At 33.8% G+C, this 18,941-nt stretch overlaps 2 protein-coding genes across 4 annotated transcripts; one reads left to right on the top strand and one right to left on the bottom strand.

Annotated features, from left to right (window-relative positions):
* Positions 1–4,171: 4,171 nt before the first annotated feature.
* LOC120071204 (membrane-anchored ubiquitin-fold protein 3-like) lies at positions 4,172–7,745 on the bottom strand. Its single transcript, XM_039023328.1, has 4 exons — positions 7,600–7,745; positions 7,234–7,484; positions 6,650–6,820; positions 4,172–4,423 (listed from the first exon to the last, which is right to left on the bottom strand). The coding sequence occupies exons 2-4, from the start codon at positions 7,361–7,363 to the stop codon at positions 4,368–4,370; spliced, it is 357 nt and encodes a 118-aa protein (XP_038879256.1). The 5' UTR covers positions 7,364–7,484; positions 7,600–7,745; the 3' UTR covers positions 4,172–4,367.
* Positions 4,440–15,055, top strand: LOC120071203 (RNA pseudouridine synthase 7). 3 transcript variants are annotated; one of them, XM_039023327.1, is made up of 14 exons: positions 4,440–5,396; positions 5,937–5,972; positions 8,003–8,068; positions 8,151–8,194; positions 8,293–8,370; positions 8,509–8,609; positions 8,834–8,921; positions 9,102–9,180; positions 9,321–9,403; positions 12,692–12,757; positions 13,240–13,296; positions 13,877–14,002; positions 14,148–14,386; positions 14,494–15,055. In XM_039023327.1, the coding sequence occupies exons 1-14, from the start codon at positions 5,345–5,347 to the stop codon at positions 14,594–14,596; spliced, it is 1,218 nt and encodes a 405-aa protein (XP_038879255.1). In that variant the 5' UTR covers positions 4,440–5,344; the 3' UTR covers positions 14,597–15,055. The 3 variants fall into 3 exon arrangements, with proteins under 3 accessions (XP_038879255.1, XP_038879254.1, XP_038879253.1); XM_039023326.1 differs by lacking the exons at positions 4,440–5,396; positions 5,937–5,972 and having other exon boundaries at positions 7,806–8,068; positions 9,336–9,403; XM_039023325.1 differs by lacking the exons at positions 4,440–5,396; positions 5,937–5,972 and having other exon boundaries at positions 7,806–8,068.
* Positions 15,056–18,941: the final 3,886 nt, after the last annotated feature.

Here is an 18,941-nt window from a genome sequence, read left to right as displayed (position 1 = left end):
TTCTTGAAATATTTGAGAGAAATTGTTACACATGAAGAGGTGTGTTTAATTTTGGATTGACATGTTGACATTATCTCAGTAGTGAACAATGTCAGCAGTGAACAATCCATAAAATGGTTGGACGAGACTAAAATGTCACCATCGATTTTGCTTACAACATATTTTCAGCAATTTCAACAAAAGTACAAATTCAATACATTGAAGAATTTTATTTATCGTACTGGATGTCAATTCTAAATTTGAAAGTTTAATAAAGCTATTGAGGACATCAAAGGAATAAATCGGAGCTGTATGAGTTTTTTTTACAATATTGGTATTGAACAATGGACTTAAACACATAATAGAGGGTTCATGTACGGGTGGATGACGACAAATCTATCAAAGTGCATCAATGGAGTCCTTGAAGCAGCTCTAACTTTGCCGATAAATGCTCTTTCTCAAATAACATTTTTCAAATATGTAAACTATTTTAAAAAAAGAATAGCAGAAATAAGAACTGCTTTGGAGCATCGAGATAAATACACCCGATAATAATTTTCTTTTTTTAGTAATCAACAATTTATTTCGAATATATTTATAATACTAAGTGAGTAAATATTCAGGTACACATGAATTTTTTTTTGAAATAGACTGCAAGATTTAGTAAACATGAAGTATAGTCATATGATCGATATAAAGTTGTATTTCATGTGAAAACTGGACATCACAGTCTCAATACTAAAGGAGGAAATGTTCAATTACTGAGGTTAAATGGATTTGAATGGCACTGTTCATGTAACAAATGACAAGCGTTTGGTATTCCATGCTCGCATTTTATGGCGGTTTGCACACAATTTAACATGAACTACGAAGTTTTCATTGAGGATTACTATAAACTATCAACGTACGCTGCATGCTACTCTCCTCAATTTAAACTTGTTTCGCATGAAGATTACTGGATCACGCATCCTAATATACTTGTCGTACATCTTGACCTGTCGTGGTTGAGGAAACCTGATATACCAAATAATTCACGATACCATGATGAGATGAATTGGAAAAAACTAAGCGCTCAAGTATAGTGTGGATTTTGTAACCAATTAGATCACAATCGAAGGAAGTATCCTTCATTGTAATGACAGGCTCTAGACATACCTATTGCTCCTCCACCAATTCCTAGGTGTAAGGGATGCGCTCGAGTAGAAAAAGATGAGTTTGTTGAGGTCGATCACAGTATAGAAGAATTATCTTCTATGACACAGATGCAGAGCCAGACTGGTTATGCTAGTCCAATGATGATGATGCCACCTTTTGGTTCAGAATATTATGATTCAGAGGTTATCTATCATCTTCATACATGCATGGACATGGGTGTGGCCGTGGAGAGCATAACGAATATTTATACTATGAAGTGCCTGCAGATGTACAATAGCTACTAGAACAACATTAAGAGGAACCAGAGCAACCTAGAGTTCAAAGTCGGACGACGACAATCTGCCAAAAATCATGACACGTCCACCTTGTGGGATACATTGATTTTTCTTATTATTATTTAAAATAAACGAGAAACTTTAAAATTGTTGTATTGATATGGATATTTTAATTTACATTTTATCGTTTTCCAATTATGACTATGGTTCAATGTGGAAAAAAAATTTAAAATTGTTCTTCTCTATGATGTCTATTAGAGTTAATTTACTATTATTAAGAAATACAAGGGTAATTTTTCTTATTAAGAAATAGAATGGTAGATTTGCATAGATACTTTATTTTAGAACGGTAATGGATTAAACCTAAAGGATTAATATTAAAAAGAAAAAGAAAAAAAGATCGAGTGTTCAAAACTCACCATTGTTGGTTGAATTTTGAAAATGGTCGAGTTTTGAATACTCAACAAAGAGGGGTCGAGTATTCAACCCTCGACCTACATCAATTTAAAAAAAAATCGTACTAGTCAAATCTCAAAACTACAATATTTCTCTAATTACTTTCGAATCTACAATATTTCACTAATTATTTATCAACCTACAATACTCATTCGATTTTATCCATCCAAACCCCTACCCCGTAACTGAAAAAAAATGAGATAGGTCTTCCATGGCATCGACAACATACAGAGCAAGATTCCTTGGCATCGACAACATACAGAGCAAGATTTCTAAACAAATACTTCAAGTACAAATACATCTTTACTTGAAGTAATACTTTTTCAAATGTTTAATTTAGAAAATAAGTATTTTCAAATAATTTTTTTGGCAACTAAAATAAGTTGGTTAATATTTTTCTAATTTATATAATTTTTAAATGACCAAAATGCATACTTCTACTATGTTGTAGTGGCTATCAACGACTATCTTCAATCATTCTTGTTGCCAACCACCATTGCCACTGCCTAACTCTAGCTGCCACATCCAACGTTATCTCTACCAACAATTGCTAGTGGCCAACTCTGCCCGATTGTGACCACAACTAGCGGCAATTACCTCCACCAACTCCCGTAATTATTGTTTTAAATTATTAATTCATAATAATTTATAATTATTATTTATAGTAATTTGATATTAATAAAAACACTTATATTATATAATAAACCAAATAAACTTGCAATAAAAGTATTTGAGGAAGAGTTGTCAAATACATTAGTTTTTATTTTAAATCGTACTTTTGACATTAGTTTTTATTTTAAATCGTTCTTATCAAAAGTGTTAAATAAAAATGACTTTTTGAAAAACATTTTTTTTTCTAAGTTTATCCAAACAAAACCCTTAATCAATGGGCTTAGGATTTGGACATATTACATTATATCAAAATAATCTAATTAATAAAAAGGAAAAAAAATGCCAAAACTAACTTGAAAATAAAGAATTATATTAGAATTGACCTCATTTTTAAAACTTAGTTTATTTAAGTCTCTGTTAATAGTCATCTGATTTTTATTTTTATTGAAAATTAAGCTTATGGACATCGCTTCTATCTTCATTTTTTTTTTAATATATTTTTCACCAACGATTTTAAAAACCAAGCCAAAATTTGACAACTAAAAAATATCTTTTAAAAACTTATTGTTATTTTTAAAATTTAACTAATCATTATAATAAATGAAGAGAAAATAAACTTAATTTAAGAAAATAAAAACAAAAAATGAAATGATTACTAAATAAAACTTTAAAAGTGAAATTATCGTTTTACGTTTTCAGATTATATCTGAAACTACAAGTTGAAAATCAATACCCATAACAATGGAAGTACTTGCTACAAATATTTTCCATTTAGTTTTTCATGATGTTATTTACTTGTGAATCATGAGGTGGTTTTTTCCATGTTTTATTGAGTTTAAGAAGAGGTAAATTTGAACCTCAAACTTTCCACATGAATAGAACATTGGGCTCAGTATTTGCAGAGATGGCATATCTATTGACCACCATGAACACCACGTTGGCATTCGCTTAAACAGCCATCGGGTGAATACAGAGGAACCTTCTTCTGAATTTGTAGGAATGCCGTTTGCTCCAGATTCATCCTCTTTTGAACAATTTGGTGGATACTTAAATATCAAAATGCAATGCAAGTTGACTCTTCAATGGGTATAAGCCTCCTTTGTATTTTAATAGTGGTCTGTCACTAAGGCATGCCAAATAAACAATGTGGCCCATCAGACAATTTTTTTTTAATAGATAATTTCCCATTTTCATTGATTATAGGGCATTTTTTTTTTACATCATATCATTTGGAGTGGAAGAATCATATCATTTGGAGTGGAAGAATCAAACCTCTAATGCCAAAGATAATATAATTAGAGGAAGAAATTGAGTATTTCACAATTCTCTTTCTAAGGAAATGTACGTCATTAATTCCACCTCGGCTCCAAGTGCCCGAGAAATTTCCCTTTTTCCAAATATAGGTATTCAATGGATGACTCAACCTTCACTTGAAAAGAAAAAAAGGATACTCTTTTTTTTTTTTGTTGGAGAAAGTATGGGGATAGATTTTTTTTTAGCAATTTTCCAAAATTGACCTCATCACCATAGTACTTGGGCAGTATCCCTAGGAGTATTTTAGTCTTTTGAATGCCTCTCGTAATCTATAAATAGCCCTCTTATTCTAGTTGCAAACCCTCTAATAAGAGAGAAGACCTAGCTTTTCCTGTACCAAAAGAGAAAGGGACATGCGAAAAACAGAATAAAGCTTGACCTTAGTAACCAAAGAATTTGAAAAATCATAAAAAAAACTTCACAATCATATAAAAGAGAAGCAAGTCCCCCACATCAATATTCCTAAACACATCATTACCAAAATACCAGAAAGCATTTATACACAAGAATATGGCTGATAGCAACCGTGTTTTGGAAGATGATTTACCAAACGAATCTTATGACTGGTGTTGTGTTTCAAAGTATGGAACAGGAGCAGACGATCTTCTGTTGCGAATTGTCAGTCTTTTTCTCTGTATCATCAACGTATCTATGTAAATAAATATTTCATGGCACAACAAAGAAATACCAGACTCATAAAAAACAAATTCGATCAATGACCACGTTCTCAAAGTTAATGATTTAATCTAGTTTTATAAGGACCCGATCCACATTCAAGATTTGACTAGAGAACCACAGCAATCACATAAAATTGAACTAGAACAAGTAACACTATCACATTCTATTTTTAGTGCTGTTCCTCTCCCACTCTTCTTTCTTCTAGGGGTGCAGGGGCAAGCTTTAGAGTGGATTATTTTTTTTTTTGGATAAAGCTTAAGTGTGGATATTAGTTTGTATGTGTATTTATTGGAATCAAGAAAGAAAAATCAATAATTAAACAGAATAAACCAAATTCATAGATGAGATCCTAGACTACCAATACTATAAAAAGTTAAAAACATTGTAGGGGCTGCCTTAGTTTAAAATTTGGTTGTGTGCCACTATATTTTGGAATTAAACGCATGTTTATTTTGCACAAAGACTGTCAAGTTTCCTGGATAATCGTCAATAAATTAATTAAAATTAAATCCAAGCAATTAATGAAAATTATAGACTTATAGTCAAGTTTCATGGAAATAGAAGATGTTTCTATAGAATCACAAGTAATCTTACGGAATTGTGAAATATTAGAACTAATCAAAATTAATTCTAAGCAATTACTGACAATTATAATCAGTCAATTTCATGAGGCTAATATATACTAATTATGTATCAGGTAATTAATAACAATATCACTGGTTTTAATAGTAGTTTACACTAGTTAATTAATTTCTTTAAACTCAACCAAATGAAATAAATAAATAAATCTGGAAGATTTGACATTTTTATTGGTCCTAACAAAAATACAAGTTCTTTCTGCTCTAGTTTATTTTAGATTTCCCAATGATTAGGAGATGAAAAGGAAAATAATGAAGGAGGAAGATGAAGCAAGAGTAAAGAAAAGGGAAAATCATGCGAAGAGAGAGAGTGATTAAGAGCATATACATAAATCCTCAAGTTAAGGGTTATGGAAGAGTATGTGAGCTCTAGAGTTAGTACTTAGGTCTATTTTCATATTTGGGCAAGGCATCCAACAAATCCCTTTGTTCCTACCAGAAGTTCCTCAACCAAAGAAGAGGAAGAAGACTACTGTTCACTATACAGCAAACTTTAATCCTCATCCAACATCTGTACTATATAGTAATTTTGCCATTAGATTTCCTAGGTGACTAATTAAATCTGCGGTCTGACAAGATGTTCTTTTTATCTTCACTGACAGAGCAGAATAATAGACCAGCTAAGCCCCCAGAAAAATCTATCTCCATTTTTAGTTCTTTTTTTCTTATATATATGTGTGCATATATATAACCGTGAATGTCCAGCCATCTTGTGCACATTTGGACCATTCTCACTGCACATCTATCTGAACTACTACATTTGATCGCCAAAGTAACTCATAGGATATTACATCCGAGGTAGGTAGCCATAGCTTGAATCCATTTTCCTTAAGCTCTTTATTATTTACACTGGCCAACTCAATGGGTAACTTCTCACTGCATACTTTTTAAGGGAGTAATAGTCAATAAGACGATCATACGTCTCTAACTTTGTGCCAAATAAAATGGTTTAGATACAATCTGCTAGCAGTTCTTGTCCTAACCATTCAAAGCAGGCGCTAGAAAACCCTTCTACATTTAAAAGCCACAGGCCATAGTTAAGGACAGGACAGAGAAAAAAAGGGATATAATTCTGGAGCAGAAATAAATGAAGAAAGAAGGTTTTCTAAAAGGCTCATCACTCATGATAGCTAACTCAGGGGACTACATGCTAAGATTCGGCGTTCTGGTTAGCGTAGTTCAGAGTTATAACTCAAAAGCACTAGTAAAAAGGCATTGATAGCAGAAAGATTATGAAATTGTTATATCCCATTAACTCCAGAAATTGTAACAGAAGCGGGTGTTAAGAATTAACATTAGAAGAGTATTGACCTAGGTTCAAGCTAAAAGACCAACAACAATTTGATGAATGCATCAGTTCAGAATGCGATCCCATCTCCTAATAGCACAATTATATAGACTTGTCGAATTAAATACAGAGTATTTGAAAAAACATTTGCCATTGGAGAAAAGGGGGAGAATATCATATAAACGTAAAATTTTAAAAGGAAGAATCAATGACCAAGAAAATATATTTATAGCTAAGATCTCAAAGGAAATCACCTGTTTTAGCTTTCGCTAGGGATGGCTGTACAACAACGTGCATTATGGTGACTCCTCCCGTGAACTCACCAAAAGGTAATTTACACTGACCAACAGTTTTGTTATTTTCCAAGATTTTCCCAGAACTTATCAGTTTTACTTCACTGGCTGCCTTCGGAGTAATTGTTTTGCCTAAAAAGGGAAAAAAAATCGTCCCAGAAGGGAAAAGAAAAATCAATACAATTCTTAAGAAACATAAAACACAGGTATGAGTTCCTAATTGTAAAACGACACACATAAAAAAATTCAATGCGCGCCCTCTGAAGGAGCGCGTAATTCAAGAATAACAAAACGACGTAGAGTCGTCTGCCACGAATAAAATATTAGTCCTAAAAATAGCTCTCTTAAGCTAGCAGACTATAGTATTAAAAAAAGAGGGATTGACAGACTATAGAGCATGCAACAGAAACGCCGGAAGTTCACATAAACCTTTGCAGTAAAAAAAAAAAAAAAAGTCATAGAAAAAGCCTAATGTCAGAAACGATTATAAATTGAATAGTTATAACAGAAAAGAATAAGGAGAAGATGAAGAGTGAAGTTGGAACCTTTGGGCCAATCGGAAACTATTCTCTGCTTAAGCACATCTATTGTCGATGCCGACGAGTATCGAAATGGTCCAATATCAGAACCATCGTAGAGCCTGAACTTAATGTCAATCAAATCGTCCTCCGGCATCTGAGTCGAGTGTCCTCAAATCAGGTACAAGTGTTGGATCCCGACCTTGAATTGATCGGACACGCGGTGACGAAATCCGGTGCCCTAAAAGGAATTCAAAGCAATTCCAACAGCAACGGAGCTGAAGCAATTACAGGTGTGAACACCATGAAAGATCCGAAAAGGCGAGTAATTCTGGATAAAGTGAAAACAAGAGGACAATTAAGAGAAGATAGAAGAGAGAAGAGAGAAGAGACCTTGAGAAGCCGTCGATCAGGCCAAAGCAGTTTCCTCTCAGCTGCAGGCTTTTTAGAAAGAAGAATATTAATTGAATATATATATTTTCTTTCCCAATTTATTTATGAATTTATAAATAATAATATTTAAGTTGTTGAAGTGAGGAAGAAGACAAAGTAAGCGCTCGCGAAGGCAAAAGCCACCGATTCTGAAATCGACGCGGTCTTGACTTTATGTAATGTCACCTAAGAACTTAATCCGGTTCGGTTCGAAGACTATAGACGTGGCAGCGCAAGCTTCAGGATCCATACGGTGTCGTTTCGTGTTGTCCCCTTCCCCTCCTCATCAGTCCGACTGTGCTATGACCTCCGTTAAACGGCAGAATGACGAGCAAGAGGAAAAGGGAAGAAGAGGGCATGGGAGTGGGAGAGATCGTATGGCAAACCCCTGCCAACCCTCCACAACGAAGCGATTATATATTTCACAATGGTACAGACTGGAAGCTTGCTTTTGGTGATTTTCTTTTCGGTTTTTACTTTCCACTTTGTTTTAATCAGACTTCTTTGATTAGGGAGGCGGCACGTTAGACCTTACTACTTCGAGTTCATTGCTCATGTAAGTGACTTATTGACTTCCTTTCTTGTTCTTCAACTTTAATCTTTGAGAATCTAATTTCAAACTCTTGATTGGAACTTCTTATCTCCAATTTGCAGGTTAAAAATCGGTGGGCCGGTAAAACCATTGTCGACTTATTTGCTGAAGAGTTCAAAGGCCGGCCTTACGAGTACTATGTATGGTTTATCCTTTCCGTTTTACCTGTATGATGTTATCAAAATGTGGATTTATCACATGTACTGTATATTATTTTCATACCCTCATAGATTTTTCCTTGTTTTCGTGGCTTTACCGGTTGCAACTTTATTTTTTAGGTTGATGCTGTCAAATGTGGTCGCATACAAGTCGATGGGGAGATGGTGCCTGTTTCATATATAGTTAAATCATCTCAAAAGATAAGCCATTTCCTGCACAGGTATGTGTTCTCCACGTTGTAATTTCTGGTAGTGTCTTAAAGGCTTATAGTCCCCGAATAGAATAATTACTTCTCACCATGTGAGGGACTTGGTTGTGATTCTCTTGAATTTACATTTACTTGTTGAACTCTCTTTATGTCAAAGCTGCAATTGATTGCTTTCTATATGTTAAAGCTGCACTATAGAGTTATCAAACTCGTAATTGATTTCACAAGGGCTGTAGGCATGAACCTCCGGTAATGGCTTGGGGCGTGAAAATTCTCAAAGAAGAAGCAGAAGTGCTCACGGTTTGCAAGCCTGCATCTGTTCCGGTGAGTCAGATTGGCAGTATGAACTTCATATTGTGTCACTAGTTTTGCAAGTTGTGGAATAGATGCTTAGTAAATAAGTTCGTTTCGTACCCTCTTGTCTGCTATTTTTTGTTTTTCTTTTAAGTTGATTTTACCCTTACTTTTGGTTCCATTTTAAATGCAACCTCTATGGTAATATAGGTTCATCCATGTGGTCAATATAGGAAAAACACAGTTGTCGGTATACTTGAAGCAGAGCATGGTTTGGCACCTCTATTTCGTATCCAATTTCTATGTCCTTCTAGAAGCTATTACCTCTTATCTAGTCTCTTAATTTGATAATGAAGAAAACTCTATTGGCATACTTTATCCATTGGTTTGAAGGGCAACCCTCTTCTTCCCTTGACTTGATCATGTAAGCTATACATCGACTAGACCGCCTTGTTTCAGGACTTCTTATTCTTGCTAGAAATGCATCCAAAGCTGACCTTTTCAGACAACAGGTATGCCTTATACCTAAGACTTTTCATATTAGTTATATAGTAAATGACAGGGAATCCATTTTCATGGAACTTTCATGAGGTGCATTCTTCTCAAACATTTTGATCAAACATGTACTCTGGCTTTTCTTCTATAGACAACTTCTAACTGCTATAATGTCATATAATGTTGAGAACTGCTTCACATCATTGCAATTGAATAACGCATGGACTGTCATTATCAATAAATAAAGGATTTTAATTATAGAAAAGAACCCACAGTAATGAATACTATAACTAGTAGTTTTCTGTTAGGTACTTAAGTACGTTAGAAACCACACTCCAAAAGTTAGTTATTGGTGAGAAAGTTAAGCCACTTAAGTACCACATTTGTCATCTCATTCTAACCAATGTGGGACAAAGGATTCCATACTACTATTGTTTAAAAAACGTTTGAGGCGTAAGCCTGGAGGCAAGGTTGGCCTTGCAATGCCTTGAGGCTTACGCTTGTGCATGGTAAAAGGAGGCTTACGCCTTTTATGGCTGGAAGCGTAAGCCTCAGTGCTTCTGTTTTCAGCGGAAAGGCGTAAACCTCAGTGAAAAGTGGGTAATAGAACTAAAAAAAAAAAAAATTGTATTGGGATGTTACCGGTGGTGGCGATTCCATTTAATGAATTTTTAATTGATGAGTGAGATGTCGCGGTTGTGGGATTCCAGTCAATTGGGTTTCCAAGGAAAAACATTATCTTGTAGGCGTAAACACTTTGACACATGTAGACTTAGGCGTAAACACTTTGACACATGTAGACTTTAATTATCTTGTAGGCGTAAAACACTTTGACACATGTAGACTTTAATTATCTTCAGTTGGATAAGAAAATAATAGCAGGCCGCATGCAAGTTAGCTTTCTAATCCATAAGAAAAAGGCGAAACTTTTTTTTTTCCCCTACTCTTTATCCACCGTTTTCCCCCTCTTTTTGTAATTTTTTCCGATTTTTTTTGTTCATTATCACAGCAAAAACAAAAAACGGGTTTTCTTCTTCTCTTATTTTTTTTGTGGTGCTGCATCTATTTTGAAACTTTGTTTCTACTATTTCATATTATTTACAAACTTTTCAACATATATTGTTTGTCAATTCTACTTCTACAAAAATATGCATTTTCTCAGGTTTTCCTCTTATTTTTTTAAAAATGTTTTGTTTTGTTCTTTCTTTACGTCCATTTGTTCTTGGGGTTTTAGTTCTATTTTTTTTAAAAAAAAATCATGATGTAATCTTACGATTCTTATATTATGGCACTATAATAGTAAGCATACAAGGTTTTATATTTTATGATTATTATTATATTTATAATGAGGCTTACGCCTCATACTGCCTTGAGTCTTATGCATCGCCTCTCTATGAGACAATGCCTCAAGAACGCCTTAAGTCTTTTAAAACATTGCCAGACTACCTTGGTTCCTAACAATACCCCATCCTCGGAAAGCCGACATCCCAATGGCTACTCCGACGATACTTCACTTGGCCACACCCGATCAAAACCCTCCGCCGGTTCCACTCTGAAACGTCAACAACTGACTTTGGTACCATTGTTAGGTACTTAAGCACTTTGGAGAACCACACCCCAAAAGCTAGCTATTGGGGTGGGAGAGCCAAGCCACTTAAGTACCACATTGGTCATCCCATTCTAACCAATGTGGGACAAAAGCATCCTATACTACTTTGGTTCCTAACATTTTATGATTTGATATAAAGATATTTATAAGGAAAAAGTATCGATTGTCAATTAGCTTTACTACTAAGTACTATGCAATGGACAGAAAATGATTATAACCTAATAACACGGACGTGACACTGCACCAATTTCTAAAAGAAGAGGATACAAGCATGTTGGGGACACATTATTATTATTATAACAGAAAATGTATGCATATATGTTAGTTGATATATAATTAAATCTACCTTCACTCATAAACTTAAACTTGTTGGGTCAATCGGTGATTTAAGATGGTATCACAACATGTGGTCTAGGGAGGTCCTGTGTTCAACCCAGCAAGTGTTATTTCCTTCTCAATTAATATTGATTTCTACTTATTGGGCATTCTTCATATTTCAAGCCCCACAAGTGAGGGGGAGTGTTAGATGATATATAATTAAATCTACCTTCATCTATAAGCTTAAACTTTTGGGTCAATCGATTATTTAAAAATATATATTAATATATTTAATATTTCAGAATAAATAAACATGTAAATTTAACATAAAAAAATTTATACTTCAATGAAATCATATGAAGTCAAGTCAATTAGCATTTGTAGAGCATATAGACGGTCCCTCGATTATTCACACGAGACAACTTGCATGACCCTACAACATTTGAGTGTCAAGGAAATACGAAAGTTAAGTCCTAGATAGGTTGTCACCTTAGATGGAACTCATGATCCTTGTTGGCCTCTAAGTTAACCTATGATGATTAGTATATAAGGTTGAGAAACTGATATAGTATCTCTCTAGGGCTGGGCTTTAATGTTTTTTTTCCTTCCCAAAGTCATGCCAAGCCATTTAATATTATACACATTTTTAATGTGTTGGACATGTGTATAGAGCTTGTTCAGATGAATCTGTTTATGACACGGACGCTCGGCCTGGGTGTCCATGCTTCCTAGATTATAACTTACAAAATATACAAATGATGACTCTTTAGTTTATAAGGCATATTTGGATATGAATATTGAGGAGATAGTTTGATATTTTAATAACACAAATGGTGAGGGAACTCATAAAAAATTGATTACAGTAGATGGTCTGAATATTGAAAATTTATGAAATGTATAAAACCTATGGGAAAAGAGTGAATCCTAACTAGTCATTCTCATTTGTTAAACAATGAAATTGTAAATAAAAACGTGAAACCTAGATGATAATCATATAATATTGGATGATATTAGAAAGAAAATATATGAGAGAAGAATTAACTCTAAATAATTTTGTGGCTTGAGTGAAATTTTGTAAAATAAAATGACACAAATACACAGAATTAACATATCTTTGATGAAAAGGTCAAAAGTTTGAAACTCCACATCCACAAGTTGCTGAACTCAAATCCACAGAGAATTATAAATGTACGTAATTAAGCTATTTAAAGATAAAAAAAAGGTCCACTTGCACGGGAAGTTTTTCCCAGTAATGCTCTTGTCCTGTTTCACTGTGTATAGTTAAATTTAATTTGTGATTGATTTCTCGTCTTTTTCTGCACATGCACTAACTAGGAACTAAAGAAGCTCATATAATATGAATGTGTGCATACTGCAGATTGAGTCTGGGCTGGTGAAGAAGCAGTATATTGCAAGGGTAGTGGGTGTATTTCCAGAAGCAGAGGTATTCTTCTTTGGGCTAGTCAAGTCTTGATTTTCTCTTCTGTCTTCAATTATTTATCAAATTGTTCCTTCAAATATGACCAAAATTAAGAGTTACTTTTAGATATCTGCTTGTAACAATCTAAATGGAAACTTTTTGATAAAGGCCCAAGGGTAATTTAGAATGTTGAGAATGTTGAGTCTACATTTTAAAAGGGACCCCTGGTTGTCCTATCCTGACTTACTATGGACATGTGCATGAGTGTTTGCTTGTGGTTTATGCTCCTTATAGGCATGTGGTGTTAGAAAAGTATGAGATCAAACACTCGGTTTTTTTTACACTAGAGGGAAATAAATTTGCTTGTGGTTTATGGCCCCTTGTAGGCATGTGGAGCACTGTGGTGTATTTTTATGTTTAGTGAAGTCGCCTCATAATATTTCTATTCTATTTATATTGGCTTCCATCTGATTATCTGCATCATTTTACCCTGGACTTAATTTCAGCAAGTTGTTGATGTTAATATAAATTACAATGCTCGAGAGGGAAGGAGCACAGCGGAGGTGAGGATTCATTTTCTTCCCTTGTCCATATGAACTTTAGTTACTTAAGAAGAGGGCATGGATGATAAGGAATGAATTTACTTTGTTGGCAATCAAACATAGTAGGGTCAGATAGTTGTCTTAGAACAATAGTCACTTGCCCACAAAATCAGAAGATTAGGAACTTGTTAGATGCTTTTTAAAGTTTAGATGCTTACTAAGACATAATTTTGAAGTTTATGAACCTATTAAGCCATTTTTTTAATTTCTAGACCTATTTGGCGCCCACTCTAGGACTGAGCTTGCAAGTTATTAGCCTAAACTAGATGGAATTTACTTGTTGGGAATGGTTAGGTCTTCAAAAAATAAGTTCGTAAAAGCCCATTAATTGTCTATTTACTCTCTGCCTCTCTCTATTACTGAAGAGTCAAAGATGACTGTTTTCAATTCCGTAATCATAATATTAACATGGATAAAATTTGTGGGAGAACTGTTGCTCCTTTGTATGCTAATGCTAGTGTCAGTTACTATTGGATGGAATCTCTTGACTGGAAGCATATTGGTCTGAATTTAGTAGTGCCACTTGGTATTGATGCAACAGATGGTTGATTCTTGCGCTAATACTCCAATAAAGGGGAAGGCTGCTCAAACAAAGTTTACGCGCATCAGTTCCGATGGAGTCCAAAGCATTGTTTTATGTGAACCGATCACTGGCCGAACTCATCAAGTAAAATTCTAATCTCGACTCATTGAAGACATTTTGCATGAGAACTCCCCACATTGATATTTCGTATATTCAAGTCATCCATGTATGCACCCACCTCCTTTTGATGTTAAAATCAGTGTCTTGTGGTATACCACCTGCATTGCAGATCCGTGTGCATTTGCAATATACAGGTTATCCCATAGCCAACGATACACTGTACCTTACAAAAGAAGCTTCAGGTCGTTCCGTGGAAAAAACAACTGCAGATAGAGCTGCTGCAATATCAAACTGTTCTGCGGCATGTGATATTGAAGAAGATTGTGTTAATGCACGCGAAGAAAACTGGAGTGAAGATTTTAGAATTGATCCCATGTGTACAAACTGTCCAAATTTGGCTCCAAAGGGGTGAGAAACTTCACTTATATCCCAGTGGAAAGCTTTGCTGGTTTGATTCTACTCAAAATGTAATAGTGTCCATGAATATTGCATTAAACATGGTTGGTTATGTGCAGATACGACGGAGAGGAAGAGGGTCTGTGGCTGCATTGTGTTCAGTACTCTGGACCAGGATGGATCTACGAATGCCCATATCCACAATGGGCTTCACTTAAATAGCCTTTTCACCGACCCTCCATTCTTCTTGCTTTCGCTATATTCGTGCATCAACATTGTTATCATTACTGATTACGGCGCCGGACAGTTTACGAAAAATGTATTTTGGAAGAGAGTTCCAATGCCCCAGTGCTTAAATTATAAATTTAGTGCTTGAACATTTAGATTTGTATTAATTTGGTTACTGAGGTAAAAAGTGTTTAATAGGTTTTAGTCTTTCAATTTTGTATTCAATAAGTCATTTAGGGGGTGTTTGGGGATTCAACATGAGATGATATATCAAGGGTTGATATATCATCTCAGTGTTTGGAGGTCCACTATTATCTTACCGATTTTAATTATTTATAAGCTCATTTTCGGAACGCGTTTCGTATCCCACTGTCATTTTTCTTTCGTGTATTGTATGTCATCGTAGCTCTCAAACATTATCTTAACCAAACTCTACATTCTTAGCTGCTTCAATCTTCTCCTCAAGCTTGGCCTCAAACATGTCTCTCTTTCACACGTATCGTATGTAACCGTTTCATTTTTCGTTTTTTTTCATTGATCTGTTGTTTTCTCATAGATTTGGTGCTTTCCATTTTCCCTCTCGCCGCTTCAATCTTCTTCTCAACTATGTCCTTGTCGCTTTGACGGTCCTCCATTCACCCATAACCCATTGTACGATTTGTTTTTGGTCCTTGGTGTTGTGTCGGTCGTCGATCGTTGAATGCATGGCAAGGATTGGTTGAAGAAATTGCAAATTGGTGGGGGAAAACGGTCGTCCACTTCAGGTTCGTTTTCTAAACCCTAGATTGGCCAATAACGAGTCTTCTCCTAAAATTTTAATTTCATACCTTGTTTTGATTTTTCAGCTATTAGAATTGTAGAAGAATCTCGTAGAAAGAATTAGTTGATCATACTCAATCATTCATACTCAGCATGCTTGAACATACTCGATCATATTCGATCGTTCATACTCTATTATACTTGAACATACTCGATCATATTCGATCGTTCATATTCCATCATGCTTGAACATACTCGATCATACTCGTTCATACTCGATTATGCTCAATCATGCTCGAACATCCTCAATCATGCTTGACCATGTTCGATCATGCTCGATCATGCTCAAACATACTCGATCATGTTCGATCATACTCGATCATACTCGATCGTTCATACTCGATCATGCTTGAATATACTCGATCATAATCACGTATTTTGCACGTTTTCAATATTATGCATTATTAGTTACCTCATTTATTTAAATTGTCCAACAACTTTAGTAATAACTGTTCTGATTGTTTGCTGATTTTATTCCACTTGCGTATTTCCACTACCCATTCAACCACTTCATTAATGACTCAACTAATTTATTAATTAGATTTGAATTCATTCATGATGTAAAATTAATTCTGAGGCTGGTCACTTTTGTTTTTAAATATTTGTTAGGGCTGTTATTAATGTTCAACAACCACCCCTCTCCTTTCACTTTTCCTATATAACAACATTGATCCCATTAAGCATTTGTTGAGAATCTCCACTGTCCAAGGTTTATTTTGTCAATCTACTGAGTTAACTTCGGTTTCTCCTTCTCTACTTTCTAATGTTTGGTTATGTTATTTTCATATTATTAAGTTTCTAACTTTGGTTGTTTGGTGGGTGGTAGGATACCTCATTGTGATCCGTCAACTCGTGGACTCCATCCACATCGTACTTCATAGAAGTAACATAAGTATTTCTTTATTCCAACTAGTTCTCTTTCTACATTATAAGTATTTCTAGATTTTTTTTTCTAACTTCTTTTATTGTTTTGTTATGCAACCCAAACTAATACGGAATATTCAATTAGTTTGAGGTTGGTGTATTACTTTATTTTTGTATTCCCCTATGTTCCATTTCAGTTGTATTTTTAGGTGTTATTAATTTTGATGTGTTACTTATACAATGAATATATTACATGGACTATTTGATATTTTTTGGTGTTATTAATTTTGGTGTATTTATTTTTAAATTTTTTTTATGAGTGCATTGTCTTCATTTATTCTTAATGTTTACATGCTTAATATTGAAGTTACCTAAGTTACTTTGTAAAAGTGTGAGATTTTTATTTTTGGAAGATTGAACAATAAAAATATAGCTTAATTGATTAATAAATATAAATATATTACTTATACTTAATAAATTTCAGTAATTAATGTAATCATTTTTAATTATTTTAATATAAATTATCAATGTAATCATTTTTAATTATTTTAATTTAAATTATCTATATAAATTATGATCAATTATCAATATTCTAATTAATTAATTTATTAATTTATTCATGTGTAGTAATTAATATAATGCAACAATTTATGAAGACCTTTGACCAACTAATGCAACAACTTTCAAACAATTAATATAATCATGTTTAATTGAAAAAATTTATTTATTTATTTTAGTAATTAACCTTTGAAATAAATACTAATGAAGATATTTGAAACAATTTATTTTAGTAATTATTGAAACGAATACTAATGCAACAACTTTCACATACCTTTGTGGATTATGAAATGTTTGCCAACAATTGTAGCGATTGTATATATATAAATTATCAAGCATTCCTTGGTCACACTCACAATTATGTTTCTTTGTAGCAGTAATATTGCCTTAGAGTTTATAAACATATGTAATAGCAAGTTCTCCTGATGTAAATATGAAGTTTCAAGAACACAGGGACTTGTTAATCTAATATGTAGATATATCAATTATCAGTAGTGACTTAATGTAAAGTTCACATTTTATTAATTTATGTCATGTGCAGGGGTATATAAAGTTAAAAATATTAGCGATAGATAATGCAATAGTTTTCTTGCACCCTTAGAGTGACGCAGGCAAACCTTAATATTATGCGTCTAGATTGGACTATTGGACGATCAATCGCTTTTACATACCATGACACGGCAAGATCTATTTCTCCAAATGGAAATGGTGGGTGCGCCTAAGTTCTCATAGATGCATGTGTTTGGAAACAACTCTCTCAAACAAATAGTAGATACTCAATTACGATAGCTTGATCTCTATATTATGAGTTACTACTAAAATTCACTCTGTAATCTTATTTGATTCGTTTAGGTAAATAATAATGCACTATAATTGGACAATAGAAAATTACTCAAAGGTGACCAAACATTCCAATCAACTTATCGTTAATCTCATAGGAATTGCACAATGCTGATTTCAGAAACACAATTAATAAAATATATTATTGCTCTTTCATTACCTAAGCATCGCCTGATCTCCTGGTCAAAATTTGTGTTTAAGAATACTGCTCTTCCAAGCCTAGAATTCCTGACCTGACGAGAATTATTCACAAGTAATAAGATTCTGAGTCCTCTTTGAAGACTAACACACTCTCTTCACATCACATACTCCGAGTATTTTGACCTACGCATAATGGACGACATGAAGCATACATATACAATAAGCTGACAAGCAATGAAACATTTGACCTTGACTAAAAAATAAATAAAAAAGACTTTTAACCAACTTATGAAAAAGATAATAAAAATAATATAAATATAGATTTTATATCAACATTTATAATCATTTTAATATCATATGTTATATAATTAAAAATAAAGCAGCCGTGCTATCTGCTATTCTTTTGTTTTTTAAATTTTATTTAAGTCATAGATTTTTAATAATAATTCAAATGTAAAATTCTTATTTTTTTATATATATATGGAATTTAAAGAATGATGAGTATAAATAAAAATAAAAGAATTGAGATTTTTTCGAAATGACAATGTAAGTGATAAAGAGAGATAGCAAATAACGTTAGGAGGCAGAAGAACAGCAATTCTGTCAAATTTTTTTAGCGACAGACCACAATATAATCATATCGCGATTTCAAAGTTTGAAATCGTTGATCGTACTCAAATTTGGTCAGTCTGTTCAGACATATAGAGTTTTCATTTTGAATGGTTGGATCGGTTGTTTGAATGTTCTGGTTTGTTTGTAATCACTGCTGAATAAATCTATAAAAATAGAATTTCCCTTCTCTCCTCACTCTCCGCAAACTCTCCTCATGCAAGACCCTCACTACTAGTCGCGAGCCTAAACAATTTATGCCGTCACAGCAACACCCGCTTGCCTATCTATAGTATCCACGAGCCGATGCGCCATCTACCCACTGTCCGATCTTTGTCAGAATCTTGAGAAAAACCTTGGGTAAGACTTATTTTTCTTATAATTTGGGAGGTGAAATTCACCCATTTGATTTTGGGTTAAATTAGTAACCTCTTCTTGGTGTGAAACTTAGATTCAAGATTTGGAAGTTTTGAGGCATTGACCATGCAAGCTAGAGACCATTTTGTTT

The sequence above is a fragment of the Benincasa hispida genome, chromosome 2 (assembly GCF_009727055.1).
Source record: "Benincasa hispida cultivar B227 chromosome 2, ASM972705v1, whole genome shotgun sequence".
In the NCBI taxonomy this organism is placed as follows: Eukaryota; Viridiplantae; Streptophyta; class Magnoliopsida; order Cucurbitales; family Cucurbitaceae; genus Benincasa; species Benincasa hispida.
The sequence above is the reverse complement of the archived record's forward strand: the minus strand, read 5'-3'. Positions and strand labels throughout refer to the sequence as shown.